Source organism: Pseudophryne corroboree, chromosome 7 (assembly GCF_028390025.1).
Source record: "Pseudophryne corroboree isolate aPseCor3 chromosome 7, aPseCor3.hap2, whole genome shotgun sequence".
NCBI lineage: Eukaryota > Metazoa > Chordata > Amphibia > Anura > Myobatrachidae > Pseudophryne > Pseudophryne corroboree.
The window spans coordinates 177,040,729-177,060,157 of NC_086450.1; the positions used below are offsets into that span (position 1 = coordinate 177,040,729).

At 42.6% G+C, this 19,429-nt stretch overlaps 1 protein-coding gene across 3 annotated transcripts in view; it reads right to left on the reverse strand.

Moving 5' to 3' along the window:
• SLC4A3 (solute carrier family 4 member 3) overlaps positions 1-15,733 on the reverse strand; it is a 65,623-nt gene extending 49,890 nt beyond the window's left edge. For 2 of the 3 annotated variants that reach the window (XM_063933794.1, XM_063933793.1), the window contains exons 1-2: positions 9,180-9,352; positions 632-767 (exon numbers count right to left, since the gene is read on the reverse strand). In XM_063933794.1, the coding sequence (XP_063789864.1) occupies positions 632-767; positions 9,180-9,315 (272 nt within the window). In that variant the 5' untranslated portion in view covers positions 9,316-9,352. Of the gene's footprint in view, positions 1-631; positions 768-9,179; positions 9,361-11,583; positions 11,721-15,442 lie in introns of those variants that run through there. The other variant, XM_063933795.1, reaches the window with a different exon arrangement.
• Positions 15,734-19,429: the final 3,696 nt, after the last annotated feature.

The following is a 19,429-nucleotide window of genomic DNA, read 5'->3' on the forward strand; positions in this document are numbered from 1 at the left end:
GAGCCGTGGCTCCCTGGGGTGCCTCGGGACACTTGCAGGGGTGCCCTGGGTTGGTGGTCCAGGACCAATTCAAATTATTCATGGTCAATATAATAGGCAAAACCAGTGCTAGTGGCTGGCAATCATAAAATATGTGGCCAAACAGAAGCAAATCTTGTCCCTCACCACACAACTGACCCTAAGGATGACATATAAACGCGATCTACTTAATGTAATATTTATTTCTAAATTTTTCAATAAGAAATTATTGGCCTAGGGGTGCCGTGAAAAAAATTCTGATATTCTAGGGTGCCGTGATCAAAAAAAGTTTGCAAACCACTGGTATAGCCCCTTACAAACATTATGTCACAGTAAAGACCCTCCTCCTCATCATCATCATTCCTCCTCCTACTCCTTTCCATTCATCATCATTCCTTTTCCTCCTTATCATTCTTCCATCTCCTCATCTCCACCCCCCCCCCTCCCCCCAACCCATCCCCACCCCACCCAGGGAGCTGTGGTGTTGCTTACCCCATTGAAGTTGGCAAATGCTCTGTGTGCTGAGCACCATCCACACCACCCTAGTTATGGCCCTGCTTATCTCAGGTATCCCACACACAGAAGCCATCTTCATAGTACTCTGCCAGGTTACCTGTGCTTCAGCATAAGTGACCGGAGAACATTGGCACGATCAATAGCTCTGATCTGCTCAGAAACGGCCATTGTCTCTACAATCATCTGGGCGATTCCTGGCATGGTGGTTTGATCCAAGTCCAGTAGGACAGCTCCTATAAGGAAAAAGCATCTCTGAAAGAGGCAAAGCAACATGGCCTCTGTTCTATTCACTGCATTTCATATCATCTGCGTGCAACATTTAGAGAAGCTGACTAGCCAACATATCGGGATGATCCCAACGTATCATGTGGTTTTATAAACTTATTGTGACATCTTTATAAAAAATAGATGTGTGAATAGATGGAGGCTTATTCTTTAAAAAAGACTTGGATCTCCACTATGAGTATCGATACTTATCTATAGCTGAATAACAGCCAGAGAAATCCAATGCATTGATCCTAAATTAAAAACTGTTGATTCTCCTCCTATCGGTGAGTTCCTGGACCCTAATAAATACAGTAAATGGTGAGATTCCCCAAATTTACTATCATAGGTAAAGTCAGGATTTACTCAAAAACATATTTAAACATCCTTTAAAGTACTATTAAGCTTAAAATATAAACTCAGATGATAATCAGATTCAAAACTGATGATAATTGATATAAAAGTGTGGTTGGGGGTGGGATTTTCCTATGATGAGCACATTGACAATAATTCCTTTCATGGAAACCAAAATCACTTCTCCCAAACCTAAAATGTCTGATAACAAAGAACAATTGCTTGGACTTTGCCAAAAGAATTCAAGGGCCAAATAGGCACGAGAATAAATAAGCGTCCTGGATTTTTATGGAAGGAAGCTTGGGGCTGGGAGAGGGGGGAGAAGAGGGAAGGGGAGTGCAGGAGGGGGAGATAACAAAGCATGATCCTATAGGATAAAGGGGAGGAGAGTTACCTGGGGGTATACAAAAGGTCAGGGAAGGCAGCCAGCTTTCTCATTGTGTGGCCGGAATCCAAGAAGACAGTCCAGGAATCCAGGGAAGGAGTGATAAGTATCACTTTGAACTTAACCCCCCCCCCCCTCCCTCCAACCCTCCTCAAACACATACAGGGCAGCCTTGTATATCAGGGTCCAAGGTACCTCTCCCTGCCACCCCAGACCCTCTGCCGCTGGCCAGCCCACATCGCATACAAGGGCAACGCTGCACACACACCAGCGGTGATCCCCTTCCACGTTCGCCCGCAGTACACCCGCGTGTCTTGCCCCCCCCCGCACGGCCTTATTGTAGTGGTGGCAGCGGGCGGCCTGGCCCTCGGTTCCCCTCTGCAGTTGTGGCTATCACGAGGTAGGGCGGAGACGGGGCTCAGCACGCCAGAGCACAGCCGTCTGAACGCTGCGGCGCATCACCCCCCCGCACGAGAGGACCTCATCACTCTCTGTGCCAGGCTGCAGCGAGCGCCTCCACCAGCTCCAGCGGGATTGGCCCCTGCCAGGTCTCGAGCACCCACTCCCCATGCCACCTAACACAGCACAGGAAAGCGGCATGGGGCTAAGCCAGCCCATCCCCCCACAGCTCTCCAGCAGCAGCTAGGCCCCCGCTACACAGGCAGCGCAGGCTGCAATTAACCAGCAAGCTCTGCTGATAGCTCCCTCAGCGGGAGCAATGTGGAGTCAGCAGCTTACCGCGCACCCCCCCCCCAGGGTAGAAAGCAGGGCAGCACCTCCCCCCAGCCCACTACACACAATGGGAAAACTACTGGCTCCCCACAGCGCACCCCCCCTGATATCAGCATCCTCTATACCCTCAATACTATGTCGGCTCCAACCAGTACCCTGCGTTCTGCAGCCAACCCATCCCAACCCCCCCAAACCAAGCGGCATGCTTGGTTTGGGGGGGTTGGGATGGGTTGGCTGCAGAACGCAGGGTACTGGTTGGAGCCGGCGTAGTATTGAGGGTATAGAGGATGCTGATATCAGGGGGGGTGCTCAGCTCGCCGCAGCACCTAGGTTAGGCAGTATCCAGCGGGGGCATAGGGCTCGGAGACCATGAACAAATCCGCGGAGCCAGAGCCCAACCTTTGTCAGCTGCACACCAGCAGCACCCCCCCCCCCCCCCCACACACACACAGAGCAGCCTATGACACAAACAGCAGATACTTTACATATTCCTTCTACAAGCTTGCAGGTTCCAGTCAGCGGCAGGGGAATGGGAGAGCGTATACTGACTCTAGCGATTCATCTAGTTCCGCCGAAAGGCGACGGCAGTTCAGAAAGCACTTTAAATGGAAGCGTAGTAGCAAAAAGCGTAGCAAAGACTCTGGAAAAAAGCAAGGGGAGACAGGGGCAGAGTCACAGGAAAGTATGGTACACTGCGCCACAAAGCAATTTTGAGGGGGATTAAGCCAAAGGTAAAGGATGGAATACGTAAGGGGAAGTTTGTGGACGTCTTTGAAATGACAGAGGACGCAAAGCGCAGCCTAGATGCGGCTAAGGCAGCGGGCCCAGCGGCAGAAGATGCGCAAAGAGATTACGCACATTGGGCGGAGGGTATGTACGTTTTTGCGGGCTGCTATATAGAATCCAGGCCGAGCAAAGCTTTTAACATCCTCCGCTACATGCACATGGTACATAGCATGTACATGACGGCCAGAGCATGGGTGTGGAGGCAGTATGATGATAAGTTTAGGAAGAAGCAGGAAGGGTTGAAGGTGATTAGCTTCGGCCAAATAATCTGTAGTATTTTGTAATGTTTTGGTGTCATTTTATTTAACTGTTTATTTTGTAATATTTAATATTATTTTTATTTATTTATTGAGAGTAATAGTTATATATGGTTTTTATCACTATTTATGTATTCATAATTTATTTATATAGCATAGTTTTTTGTTTAGATTATATTGATAGTATAAAAATTATATTAGTTACAAATTTTATTTATCTCTCTTTTCTTAGAGATATATATATATACTTTTTTTATATACATATATATTTAATTTCTTTTTTATTATTTATACAATAAACTGAATATTCCTTGAATATTACATCGAATTTATATAATTAATCTATATTTGAATATCTCTTTTAGATGTTAACATTCCTGTGTTTTTCCTTGAGCCCACTGAAAATGTTCACCTTTTCTGAATTAATAGATAATTAATTACTCATATGTTTCTAGAAAGATATATTTGAATCTATAATCTGATTAAATAAATAATACGCTATATATTTTGGTGTCAATATATATATTTATATTCTGATTAGAATTTTCTTTTTCTTTTTATATGTATTTTACTTGTTTGTATTTTACTTATATACTATATTTGTTTAGTAGTATTTAGCAGAGACTTATGTTTAGAATTAATTAAGTATCACAGCTGAATTTGATTTTTTAATTAACATGGTATATATACCACGTCCAGCCACCACTTGTTCATTCACTTCCTTCTGATGAAACGGCCAACGTTGGAGGCCGAGAAACGCGTTAAGGCACTTTACTAAAGGATTCTATTTGACTGCTTATTCACCTGATATCCTCCTAGTCGGGTGTACTGATTGGATTTCTACCGCTATTTACGGACAATCCACTAGCGGTACAACTGTCTGTACACCGATTGCATCGAGCCGCTGCATACCCGTCTCAGTACAGCGTTTACAACTGAAAAGTTTTCTTCACATCGGACACCGTCTAACAGGAGTGATCGGTTCCCGTCTAATCAGTATGTATGAGTAGTTCAGTGTCAACGTCCACGTTGGGATGGGTTGGCTGCAGAACGCAGGGTACTGGTTGGAGCCGGCGTAGTATTGAGGGTATAGAGGATGCTGATATCAGGGGGGGTGCTCAGCTCGCCGCAGCACCTAGGTTAGGCAGTATCCAGCGGGGGCATAGGGCTCGGAGACCATGAACAAATCCGCGGAGCCAGAGCCCAACCTTTGTCAGCTGCACACCAGCAGCACCCCCCCCCCACACACACACAGAGCAGCCTATGACACAAACAGCAGATACTTTACATATTCCTTCTACAAGCTTGCAGGTTCCAGTCAGCGGCAGGGGAATGGGAGAGAGTATACTGACTCTAGCGATTCATCTAGTTCCGCCGAAAGGCGACGGCAGTTCAGAAAGCACTTTAAATGGAAGCGTAGTAGCAAAAAGCGTAGCAAAGACTCTGGAAAAAAGCAAGGGGAGACAGGGGCAGAGTCACAGGAAAGTATGGTACACTGCGCCACAAAGCAATTTTGAGGGGGATTAAGCCAAAGGTAAAGGATGGAATACGTAAGGGGAAGTTTGTGGACGTCTTTGAAATGACAGAGGACGCAAAGCGCAGCCTAGATGCGGCTAAGGCAGCGGGCCCAGCGGCAGAAGATGCGCAAAGAGATTACGCACATTGGGCAGAGGGTATGTACGTTTTTGCGGGCTGCTATATAGAATCCAGGCCGAGCAAAGCTTTTAACATCCTCCGCTACATGCACATGGTACATAGCATGTACATGACGGCCAGAGCATGGGTGTGGAGGCAGTATGATGATAAGTTTAGGAAGAAGCAGGAAGGGTTGAAGGTGATTAGCTTCGGCCAAATAATCTGTAGTATTTTGTAATGTTTTGGTGTCATTTTATTTAACTGTTTATTTTGTAATATTTAATATTATTTTTATTTATTTATTGAGAGTAATAGTTATATATGGTTTTTATCACTATTTATGTATTCATAATTTATTTATATAGCATAGTTTTTTGTTTAGATTATATTGATAGTATAAAAATTATATTAGTTACAAATTTTATTTATCTCTCTTTTCTTAGAGATATATATATATACTTTTTTTATATACATATATATTTAATTTCTTTTTTATTATTTATACAATAAACTGAATATTCCTTGAATATTACATCGAATTTATATAATTAATCTATATTTGAATATCTCTTTTAGATGTTAACATTCCTGTGTTTTTCCTTGAGCCCACTGAAAATGTTCACCTTTTCTGAATTAATAGATAATTAATTACTCATATGTTTCTAGAAAGATATATTTGAATCTATAATCTGATTAAATAAATAATACGCTATATATTTTGGTGTCAATATATATATTTATATTCTGATTAGAATTTTCTTTTTCTTTTTATATGTATTTTACTTGTTTGTATTTTACTTATATACTATATTTGTTTAGTAGTATTTAGCAGAGACTTATGTTTAGAATTAATTAAGTATCACAGCTGAATTTGATTTTTTTATTAACATGGTATATATACCCCGTCCAGCCACCACTTGTTCATTCACTTCCTTCTGATGAAACGGCCAGCGTTAGAGGCCGAGAAACGCATTAAGGCACTTTACTAAAGGATTCTATTTGACTGCTTATTCACCTGATATCCTCCTAGTCGGGTGTACTGATTGGATTTCTACCGCTATTTACGGACAATCCACTAGCGGTACAACTGTCTGTACACCGATTGCATCGAGCCGCTGCATACTCGGCTCAGTACAGCGTTTACAACTGAAAAGTTTTCTTCACATCGGACACCGTGTCTAACAGGAGTGATCGGTTCCCGTCTAATCAGTATGTATGAGTAGTTCAGTGTCAACGTCCACGATTCAAATATTGAGACGCTGTCCGCTCGGTTAAGCCGAGCTGTCTCTAACATCACAGCGGGACTTTTATATGCATAAGGAGAGGAGAGACTATATTCAGTTTAACAGCAATGACTATTTAAGAGGTACCTCTCACTAGTCTCCTATCCATAAGACCTTTTAGTCCGTGGACGCACGGCCAAAATACGGGTTATTAAGTGTCATTTCACTATTTATTTTTAATTCAGGTGATACATTGCAGCTGTATTTAATACAGTATTTTATTAAATAAATGTGCATACTTTTTATTAGGCTATATTGTGATTCATGTGGCATTTGAAACACTGTTTCATTCATAAATTTAACATTAGACTCTCCTAGCGCTCCCTTCTTTTGCTTTTTTTGATCCCGATTATATCTGGCAGATTACCAAGCCGTGGAGTTGGACCCAATGTCTGAGGCCTGGAAGAAGGGAGAATAGTCCTGGTGCGCTGAGACGGGTTGGTCAAGTGTCTTGGGCCTCGATATCTTAATGCAGTGCCCTGGAGGGACAGAGGTTACAGTTCTTCCTTCTTCCCCAGCTTGACGTGACCTTTTTCTCTGAGCGATCGTATGAAACCAACAAACCCCGACTCCCCTCGTTCACCTTTTTATTTTGAATTTTTTTCCCATAGTTGTAGTAGTTAAAGGTGGGAAACCCATCTACTCCTTCCTGCTTGCACAGTTCCTGGTTCTTATCTTTGGTTCAATCGACAACTGCATAAGCAATCTTCCGATCTTCTTTGAATTCATCAACTGCTATAGTGAAATCGGGAATCGAGCTCTTGCAATGAGGACACCAAGGGGCGTAAAACATGACCAGTGCATGTTTCTTCTTTTTTAGGGTTTCCCGGATTATCAAGCCGCCCTCGCGAGGCTGGCGCGAAGGGCCATAGCACTGCGAACGTTGAAGACATACGAAGCGGCTTTTGGCGAGTCGCAGGCATTCCGGATAAGCAAGGGAGGAGCTGGTAAGAACGCGCAAAGAATTTTTAGAGTATGTGTGGCAAGGGTTAAGCAAGGGTCGCTCCAAAGTGGCCATGTCCGTAGCATTAGCGGGCAAAGCATACTTCTCAAAGCTGGAAGGGGCAGAAGATCCCACAAAGTCATTTTTGTTGTCAAAGGCACTAAAGGGTTGGGCAAGAGAGCAAGCATCACCAGGTGACGCACGTAGGCCCATCGGCCGCCCCCTGCTTAAAGCTTTAATAGGGGTGGTCAGGCGCATTGCGATAGACGAGTACGAGACGGGGCTCTTCCGCCTCGTGTTTTTCCTCGTATTTTTTGGAGCATTCAGGGTGGGGGAGCTGGTAGCAAGCGCCAAGAATTCAAAAGATTCGGGCCTCCTCGCGGGCAACGACATGGTGGAAAAAGATAGGGTGTTTGGAAAATACATAGGTCAAAAACAGATCAGTTGGGCCAGGGGCGCTGGGTAACAATGGTCAGGCAGGAAGACGAAATGACCACCAATGACTGTAAGGTCCAAAACAATCAGTACTTAGGGGGTCATTCTGACCTGATCGTAACTGTGCTAAATTTAGTACAGCTACGATCATCTTCCCTGACATGCAGGGTGACGCCCAGCACAGGGCTAGTCCGCCCCGCATGTCAGGCCGCCCACCCCCCACACAAGTACAAAAGCATTGCACAGCAGCGATGCTTTTGTACTTGTAGAGCAACTCCCTGCCAGCGCAGCTCCTGCGTCTGGTCAGGAGCTACTCGTCACTGCCTGGCTCGCAGCGGCTGCATGTGACATCACGCAGCCGCTGCGGCCCGCCCCCCCACGCGGTCCGGCCACACCTGTGTTGGCTGGCCGCCCCCTCCTGCCCGGCAACCGCCTCTGCTTGTCAATCAGGCAGAGGCAATCGCTAGGCAACGACAGCCGTAGGCTGTCAGACATGTGCCAGCACACTGCGGCGCCAGCGCACTGCGGCGCCAGCGCATGCGCAGTTCTGACTTGAACGCTGCACTGCGAAGAACTGCAGCGAGTGTTCAGGTCAGAGTGACCCCCTTAGTTACTCAGCAGATTGGACCACTAGATCTAGAGATAGGACTGGCTCTGAACATGATAGGCTTCAGTAACTGGGCTGGCTTGGCATAGTACGGTAACTGGATCCGGAATAGCTCAATAACGGGAACCGGGTTGGAGCCAGAAATAAACAATTGCTGGATTGGACTGGCAATGGTTTTGTACAATAACTGGAACCGAGCTGGAACTGGAATAGCACAGAAACTAGAACCAGGCTGGAACTTGAATAGCACAATAACTGGAACCGGGCTGGAATCGGACTAGCACAATAATTGGAACCAGAATAGCACAATAACTGGAACCAGTCTGGAACCGGAACAGTGCAATAACTGAAGCCAGGCTGTAACCGTAATCGCACAATAGCTGGATTGGCTGGACAGCTAGCCAGGAACCGGAGCCTTGAATGTCTAGCAGCAACGAAGCTCATGCATAGAATGCTGTCAGTGAAAGATATATATGCCCTGTGCAGAGCAGTGATAGGCGGATGCAGTCAGGTGGACACAAACTGTTTGCCATTGGGAGATCAGCGGACCAACATGGCGGCGCCCAGTGTCCGGAGCCAGCGGGAACACCGCTGGAGCCCCGTACCCCTGAGACCACCTCCACACCGTGACCCTACTGCTGCGCACACTCCTGAGAGACAACAGAACGGGACCACCTCCAGGAGTCGCATGCTGGCACCGCGGGAAAGCCCAATTCCTGAAACTTTATTTGTAAGCATTCTTGTAGCTACTTAATTAGTGAAAATTTGTGCTTTAGGTTTATTTTATGTTTAGGTAAAAGCATTGTTATTAAAGTGGGAAGAGAAATACTTTGTCAAGTTTATTTATTTAATTATTCGTCACTGACAGAAGTCAGTATATATAAATTTTTATATATCTTTTCCACATTAGACTAAACAGTAATTAATTAACTTCCAGCACTGTGTCTGCCTCTGTAACACCCACCATGGGCAATGGTCTTCCTGAGTTCCAGCAGGCTTCGGAATGACAGAGAAGCCACATGAGGTTTGCCCCAGCGAGCTGTGTCCTGTTCCACATCCTCCTCAAATTTTATCCATCGAGCTGTCTCCTTCCACTGCATGTCATGTACCCCCTCAGATACCAGCTCATTAAGCTCCACAAACACCTGGAAATACAAAATTCAAACTACATGAGATAATCAAAAAGTGCCCCTAATTGGCAACCCACCTTTGATATAATTGGCTCAGCAACCTGCATGAGACATTTTTCATCTTGAATAGATCACTGGCTTGTTGATATTGACTTTGTAAAGCCTACAAATTGCCTCCTGTTTGTAGGTGACAATGCAACCATAATTAATCATCGAACATCACAGTTGAAGAAAATAGACACGTTCTGGAGAAAACACAATCACCCAGCTCATTGTTTAAGCAAAGGAAGCCAAATGGAAAATCCTTGGAAAACTCAGTTTCTTGCATCATGTCAAGTAAGATTTTTAAACCCATGATAGAGACAGAATGAAGACTCCATGCCACAAGTCTCAATAACTGGGTCAGCAAGACTTTTATGTTTAGAATTGTGGTAACCAAGAACCACCTTTTGCATCAAGGGCAACAAAGAATCAGTGGAGGCAGGAGGAGCGGCGGCAGTTAGGTGGGCCTGAGTTACAGTACATTAATTGATAGGTTTGATGACTGAGAAAACCATGAACCATGGGTGTGGTAATGAGGACTAAATGTTCCCATCCCAGGAAATAGGTATGTGTAAAGTCTACCTGCAATAGTGGAATTTAGAAGGATTGCAATACTGCCGTGGCTCTAATCACCGATCACAGCAATGTCATCATTTCGTCTACAAAATGAATTTGTTAAGGGCCTACAGATCCAAAATAAGTTACAAGAACCCATCTTACAGCAGGAAGAGATTGATGAAAAACTCATAACTTCTCTGATAATTTAGGACAGGGCTGAGGCAAGGGGAATATGTGTGCACTACATAAAAATAAGTGGTAATAACTGGTTATAGCTAGATGAACAGAAACCAGGAATTCATGAGAAACATCCAAGGATGCTGTGACCTGGAATCATAGATGGGTATCTTGGGATTTAGTTTTAACACCAATAGATTTGTTTCCATTGACCACCAGGTCTGCACATGATCCCAAAAGATTTAGGATGAAGGGACCACTTAATTTTCCCTTTCCTACTTGATCACCCCTAAACTGAAAGTTGCTGACATGGTCAAAACAAAATGTTCTGCTTGCTGCAAGATGACAGATTCTACCCTCATGGCCTGTGGATCTGTATGATTCCTTGATGCGGCTAAACCACCGCTGTGGCTTTGTCTGTCTGTACCCTGACTACTTATTGTTTATTGAGTGATGTCCAGCTGCCCAGGGTCAAACCAATAAGCTCAGCTTCAAAGCTTTGAAGAAACCATTTGTCCTTTGTGCATATGATGAATAAATGTTCACAGTGTATGAAAACAACATACCTGCCAAAGAAAAAATGAGAAGTGTCTCCCCACTGTAGATGTCATATACACCAACCAAGGCAAATCATAAAATTACTTCCACAAAATTTGTTAATGCCCTTCACATCCAACAAAGGTCAAAAAGAACCATTTGGAGAGATTTTCTTAAAACTCCCTACACCTGTTATAATCTGTACAGAATTTCTGTGGCAATGGTACAGTATCTGGGAAACTGAGAGGCCAAAAATATATCTATTTCCAACTGATGACAGAGGGCAGGTGTCAGATCGAGTGTTACCATGAATTGACAAGCCCCATCTACTCTTGCTAGCTTTACTCCTAACTGGAAATAACAAAATCTTTACTGCTATTACCAACTGCAATGGTCTCCCAAAAGGTCTTCTTTTTATGAACCCCTTCCACAGAGGACGTAGTCTGGGCCTCCAGGAATGGTCTCAAGACTTTTGCGAGCCTTGGAAGTATTAAAAAAAAAAAAAAAAACTATTGCTGCATCTATTAACTTGTTTAGACTTATTCTGATGCTGGTACTTTTCATACAGTTAATGTGCTATCTTCTCCATTTCTTTCAAAAGGAAGGCTTTCTCTAAAAAAAGGCACAAAGGAATTTAGAAATATTGATCAAGATATAAGCCAGGGGACTCAAAGGACCACTGAATTGGCTATATGGCCAGAAGTCTGATAGAATCTACAGTTGTGTTCTTGGTGTAAGAGAATGCATTAAAACCTTTCTAGAGCTACATCAACTGCACCATGAGAGTTCTGTTTTTGCAAACCTTCATGGAGTTAGAAGGATTTGTACACTTAACTTGACATATCATGCAGTTAAGTGTTATGGTCTTTCCTGAAGGTGAAGAAGACAGTGAACAATCCAGGTGATGCAATGTAATGGACTCACCTCATGGGGTCCTTTCCGATCAGATTTTTTCTTAGTCCAGTTCACTTGTGGGGTGACAATGGTGGCTTCTTTTCTGCTTACACGGTTTTTTGTTACCAGCTGCCTACGTAAAGCTGGAGAGTCTTCCAAGTTCAAAACTATAGCCATGAGACAACCAAGTTTTAGCTGAAGCCACCTAGCAGCAACTCGACAGAAAATTAATATTTTGTACTTTAAAGTTGATGAAAGAGCTGTATACCTCATTCAGAAAATACATTAGACTGCTATACTGGGAAAACATACTAAATAATCATTCTCTTTGCACATTAACATATACACTACTCAAAAAAATAAAGGGAACACTAAAATAACCCATCCTAGATCTGAATGAATGAAATATTCTTATTAAATACTTTGTTCTTTACATAGTTGACTGTGCTGACAACAAAATCACACAAAAATTATCAATGGAAATCAAATTTATTAACCCATGGAGGTCTGGATTTGGAGTCACCCTCAAAATTAAAGTGGAAAAACACACTACAGGCTGATTCAACTTTGATGTAATGTCCTTAAAACAAGTCAAAATGAGGCTTTTTAATGTGTGTGGCCTCCACATGCCTGTATAACCTCCCTACAACCCACACAAGTGGCTCAGGTAGTGCATCATCCAGGATGGCACATCAATGCGAGCTGTGGAAAGCAGGTTTGCTGTGTATGTCAGCGTAGTGTCCAGAGCATGGAGGCGCTACCAGGAGACAGGCCAGTACATCAGAAGATGTGGAGGAGGCCGTAGGAGGGCAACAACCCAGCAGCAGGACCACTACCTCCGCCTTTGTGCAAGGAGGAACATGAGGAGCACTGCCAGAGCCCTGCAAAATGACCTCCAGCAAGCCACAAATGTGCATGTGTCTACTCAAACGTTCAGAAACAGACTCCATGAGGGTGGTATGAGGGCCCGAAGTCCACAGGTGGGGGTTGTGCTTACAGCCCAACACCGTGCAGGACATTTGGCATTTGCCAGAGAACACCAAGATTGGCAAATTCGCCACTGGCGCCCTGTGCTCTTCACAGATGAAAGCAGGTTCTCACTGAGCACATGTGACAGACGTGACAGAGTCTGGAGACGCCAAGGAGAATGTTCTGCTGCCTGCAACATCCTCCAGCATGACCGGTTTGGCTGTGGGTCAGTAATGGTGTGGGGTGGCATTTCTTTGGGGGGCCGCATAGCCCTCCATGTGCTCGCCAGAGGTAGCCTGGCTGCCATTAGGTACCGAGATGAGATCCTCAGACCCCTTGTGAGACCATATGCTGGTGCGGTTGGCCCTGGGTTCCTCCTAATGCAAGACAATGCTAGACCTCATGTGGCTGGAGTGTGTCAGCAGTTCCTGCAAGATGAAGGCATTGATGCTATGGACTGGCCCGCCCGTTCCCCAGACCTGAATCCAATTGAGCACATCTGGGACATCATGTCTCGCTCCATCCATTGCACCACAGACTGTCCAGGAGTTGGCGGATGCTTTAGTCCAGGTCTGGGAGGAGATCCCTCAGGAGACCATCCGCCACCTCATCAGGAGCGTGCCCAGGCATTGTAGGGTGGTCATACAGGCACGTGGAGGACACACACACTAAAAAGCCTCATTTTGACTTTTTTTAAGGACATTACATCAAAGTTGGATCAGCCTGTAGTGTGTTTTTCCACTTTAATTTTGAGGGTGACTCCAAATCCAGACCTCCATGGGTTAATAAATTTGATTTCCATTTATCATTTTTGTGTGATTTTGTTGTCAGCACATTCAACTATGTAAAGAACAAAGTATTTAATAAGAATATTTTATTCATTCAGATCTAGGATGTGTTATTTTAGTGTTCCCTTTATTTTTTTGAGCAGTATATATATATATATATATATATATATATATATATATATATATAATACTCCCAGTAAAATGTATATTCATCTAAAAGAAAACTGTACAGACACAGTAATGCTCTTTCTCTAGTTGTAATTGGTATAGTTTATCACACTCACAGTGCTTAATTCAGATTTCTCATTTGCATAACAAACAGTAGAGGATCACAGCTGAGTGGTGTTTTGTTCATATGTTTTGCTTGTTAAAGCAAACATGTCAGTTATAAACAATGGAGGCATCCATTTTGTGGACTAAAGCAATAGTTACATTCAACTCTACATCAGCTGATTTATGAGCAGTTTTGTGAAGCACATCATTAAGGCATAAGGGATGCAACCACTTTGTGAGCTAAAACAATATTCAGCCTATAAATTGTATTCCTCCACCAGTCCTCAATGGTTTCACTGTGAATAATCTATCTATCTATCTATCTATCTATCTATCTATCTATCTATCTATATGTGTGTGTATGTATAGATAAATAGCCAAAAATTTCTACAAAATGACTACTTCTACATTATATAGCGGTCAACTTTTGAAATAAATTGCATCACGTATTTTAACCTGTGCAACAACCATCTCTTAACCCAAAAATCAAAATGGCTGAACTGTCGTGGGGAAATTCTGACCTGCCATTGCGGTCCAATGTTGCTTTAGGACTAACAGCCTGGAATTCACCTTCTACTCCAGGCTGTCAAGCCTGAAGTATCAAAGGACTGCAGCATCATCAGAATCTAGTTTCTCCCTAATAGAAGCGGTAATGATAATGTGTTAAAGTGGCTTTGCTTTTTGGAGGTTCGGGGTGGGGGTTCAAACAAAATAAAGTATTTGGTGGAGTTCTTTCATGCTAATTAAGCATTTAATAAATTATGGCCACTGAGAGTAGAGTTCCTTTTAAATCTATGGACATTTAATTTGACCTAGGCAAAACAAAGATTGCAATAAAAATTAAGACCATGAGGTCTGATAGGGTAATTTAAGGAAAGCTTAGCTTAGTTTTTTGGAACTTGAATGTAGTAGACAACACCCTCTGAAGATGACAGTAGCCGTTGTAACTCTATAGGGATGGCATTGCTGGAGAGGGGTCTTTTGATCCTTCCTCTGCAGTCTCCATGCTCATCCCTTATCTTGTACTGTGATTTTATTCTGTGCATGTGCAGCCTCAGAATCCAGCAGTTAAATGGTATGGAACGCTATTATTTTACTCCAGATTCTTTGCTAGATCAGGCTCATATATCGGAGCTGTTGACCTGACAATAATCTTTTGTTAAATCCAGATGAAAAATAGTTTATATATGCTGCAATACAGATGTATCTTCATACATCTAGCCTCAATAGGCCACACAGTATGAGGTGCCGAGCGCAACTGAGCAGACAGGTCCCGTGCAACTTCACTAGTGTCAGGCATCTTATTCACGACATAATGCGAGTAGGACGCACAGGAGACTGCGCTAATTAATTTGATTTGTGACACTTGTATGTCTGTGACTGAGTCTGTATAGGAAGCACAATTGAATTTGGCATGGAAAAAAGCTGTATCGTAGCACTTTGATTACAGATGCGGAGACTCAGTTGCACACAAATACTGTATACAAGTATCAAATTATTCAGCACAGTCTCCTGGTGTGTACCAGTTGTATTGCATTGACTAAGATGAATTTTCAGCAAAAATGACACAAATAAGACACCCAAAGCTAGCAGAGTCTCACTGGACCTGGAACACTGAGAGGGACTGTTTGGCGCAACTGCAGCAATGATGTATGAGGACACATCTGTATGCAACAATAATAAACTACACTTTTCATTGCAAATGTGCCACCAATGATAAATTGAACTGAATATAATATGGCACAACAAAAATAAGTTTATATTGGGCATAATCACTCAAAAATAAATGTTATTTATATTAGCACAAATAAAGTATCACATAACCAACAAGTCAACTTAAGTGGAAGTATATTACTTACAATCATTGTCTCTCTCTGGATGGGTGAGGTGGGTTTTTATCGACTCCCACAAATCATAATCCTCAAAATTCAAGACAAATTCTTCAAAGTCCTCATGTCCCACTGAGTCTCTCATGTTGCGGGTCGTACTCTCTTTTCTAACTACCTGTAGTTTGTTAGTTGCTTCTTCCTTTGCTTCACTCTCGTCCCCTTCTTGTATGGTTTTCATCGTACTTTTCCTGAGCCTCTTTCGTGAGCTTGAACCAGTCTAAAGTTATGTGTCCTTACTCTTGGTTTTTGGACAAACTCTGTCTCTTTGCAATTTATAAAAAAATTTCAATTCTGGAAAAGGGTCAGGTGCTTGACTGCTCCCAGAATGTCCACATATCACAGGTGGACCTTTTTTACCTAACCTGTAGCCAGATGATTGTGCAAGACATATTACTCTCAATCAGAAGACCATCAAACCCGCACGTTACTATAACCGTAGTTACCCAATTCCTTCTCTATTTCTCCCTAGTGGAACTGGAATGATTGCTTGGATATAAACTAACAAAGGCTAATAGTTCTCCAACTTAGTATACCCTTGGTCTACCTGCTTCCCATGACTTCCACCATTTAGGGTTTTCCTTGATTACAGTCTGTGTCACTGTCCTGGTGCGGTCTCCAGCCTCTCTGTCTGGTATCTATATCTTCTCTGTGTGTCCCTACCCATCTGTCCTATTGAGTTATCCATGTCCCCAGGACATGTCCATGGATTTCCATGACGTTTCTCAACCATCTCATTGTCGGATGGAGACAGTCCATGGCCCAAGTTCTGTTTTTAGAATACAAAGTAACACGTGAGATGGTTCCCTCTCTCCCTTGCATTAGCAAGATATAGGACATATGCTTGAGGTCACTACAACCCAGGAATTTAAACCAAGAAAATTACTATTTCTCAACTAACTACTGATTTCATTGTCAAGAGAAAAAAAAGACAGATAAGCCATTTATCGTATACAACATGCACAGTATATGTTTGCAACTGAATAGGCAGCGACAGAACTGCAGTAAATCAATTTCTATGCTTGGTGTAATTATTGATCTGCCAGTGATTGATCGTTCTACCGAGCCCCAAGCAGTTGCTGCACTTCATTCAATGTCAGAGCACAGTTATGATGAATGAATTAGTCTGTACTCCTAACTCGTTCATTTACAAGTCTAGAGAGGGGTGACCCATTCTAAAGATTGTTTACAAAATTCTGTCTGTATGTTTCTAAAAATATATGCACGCTGTAAATAACGTACAGATATGTACAGCTGAAGTGCTCTACTTATAGATGATGAGAAGATTGTAAGCTCGCAAGAGCAGGGCCTTCTTTCCTCATGTTCCTTTCCTTTTCTTACTTACACTATCTTATGCTCCATACTCCCTTCAATGACACCTGACCCCTGGATATCCATACCTGTCCTATATTGTCTTGAACTGTAAATGATGTTTTCCTGTTTGCTCATTTGATTATGTACTGTGTAATGGGTGCTGTGGATCCCTTGTGCTGCCATATACAGTTGTGCACATAAGTTTACATACCCTAGCAGAATTTGAGATTTTCTGCCCATTTGTCAGAGAATATGAATGATAACTCACAAACTTTTCTTTCACTCATGGTTAGTGGTTGGGTGAAGCCATTTATTGTCAAACAACTGTGTTTACTCTTTTTAAATCATAATGACAACAGAAACTACCCAAATGACCCTGATCAAAAGTTTACATACCCCAGTTCTTAATACCGTGTATTGCCCCCTTTAACATCAATGACAGCTTGAAGTCTTTTGTGGTAGTTGTGGATGAGGCTCTTTATTTTCTCAGATGGTAAAGCTGCCCAAAAAGCCTCCAGTTCCTGTAAATTCTTGGGCTGTCTTGCATGAACTGCACGTTTGAGATCTCCCCAGAGTGGCTCAATGATATTGAGGTCAGGAGTCTGAGATGGCCACTCCAGAACCATCACTTTATTCTGCTGTAGCCAATGACAGGTCGACTTGGCCTTGTGTTTTGGATCATTGTCATGTTGGAACGTCCAAGTACGTCCCATGCGCTGCGGGCTGATGAGTGTAAATTTTCCTCCAGTATTTTCTGATAACATGCTGCATTCATCTTGCCATCAATTTTGACCAAGTTTCCAGTGCCTTTGTAGCTCACACATCCCCAAAACATCAGCGATTCCCCTCCGTGTTTCACAGTAGGAATGGTGTACCTTTCATCATAGGCCTTGTTGACTCGTCTCCAAATGTATCGTTTATGGTTGTGGCCAAAAAGTTCAATTTTATCACTCCAAATGACTTTGCTCCAGAAGTTTTGAGGCTTGTCTCTGTGCTGTTTGGAGTATTGTAAGCAGGATGCTTTGCGGCATTTGCGTAGTAATGGCTTTCTTCAGGCGACTCGACCATGCAGCCCATTTTTCTTCAAATTCCTCCTTATTGTGCATCTTGAAACAACCACACCACTTTTTTTCAGAGAGTCCTGTATTTCAGCTGAAGTTATTTGTGGATTTTTCTTTGCATCCCGAACAATTTTCCTGGCAGTTGTGGCTGAAATTTTTGTTGGTCTACCTGACCGTGATTTGGTTTCCACAGAATTCCTAATTTTTCACTTCTTAATTAGAGTTTGAACACTGCTGATTGGCATTCTCAATTGCTTGGATATATTTTTATATCCCTTTCCTGTTTTATACAGTTCAATGACCTTTTCCCGCAGATCCTTTAACAATTCTTTTGCTTTCCCCATGACTCAGAATCCAGACACGTCAGTGCAGCACTGGATGAAAGATGAAAGGGTCTTTCAGGAGTCCAGAAACTCACTGACCTTTTATACACACACACTGATTACAAGCAAACAGATCACAGGTGAGGATGGTTACCTTTAGTAGCCATTCAAACCCGTTTGTGTCAACTTGTGTGCATGATATCAGGCCAAAATCTCCAGGGTATGTAAACTTTTGATAAGGGTCATTTGGGTAGTTTCTGTTGTCATTATGATTTAAAAAGAGTAAACACAATTGTTTGACAATAAATGGCTTCACCCAACCACTAACCATGAGAGAAAGAAAAAAATGTGAGTTATCATTCATATTCTCTGACAAATGGCCAGAAAATCACAAATTCTGCTAGGGTATGTAAACTTATGAGCACAACTGTAAATAAAGAATAATAATAATAATAATAATAATAATAATAAAAAGTTGACAAGCAATAGATTGACACCAAATGGTTGACATGCATATGGTCAACACGGTAAAAAGAGCAACAGGTTCAAATGGTCGACATGAGTTTTTTTTTTTTTTCATATTTAGGACTTTTTCATACTTTACCATCCACGTGGACTACAATTCAAAACGGTAACTAGTGCCAAGTGTAGCAGAGCGAGGCACCTTGCCCGAAGCATGGCAAGCGAAGTGAGCCATGTGAGGGGACACGGTGCACTAATTGGCGGTCCACGTGTTGGAAGGGAAATTTTTACACCAAATAACATCAAAAACATATGTCGACCTTTTCATGTGTTGATCCTGTCCACCTTTTGACCATGTCGGACATCTTGTGTCGACCTAGACACATGTAACAACGAGAAACTTACAGACGGTGGAACACAGTCATTTTCATGAAATGTTAACAGACTCTTACACCATGCTGAAGTGTCTATGGCACAATCAGGAAATAAATGTGCATGTAAACTAATGGAATGGAAATCAAATATTTGACCCTTTAAAAGTTTAAATGAATGCTCTGTGAGAATCTGAGAATCTGCCGGTGACTTTGTGTGCAAATGAGATAGAGACAGATCTAACTGGTATTCTCATACTGTAGTCATTTTAGTTTAGTGATTGGTAATGTAATTGTAAAAGATTAGATTTCTTGTTTTTATGCTGCACTGTAAATTACAGTTACTTTGGTGTTAAACAATTTGGAAGCAAATCATCTGTAGATGCTCCAACTATGCATGCACAGAACTAAGGGCCTAATTCAGATCTG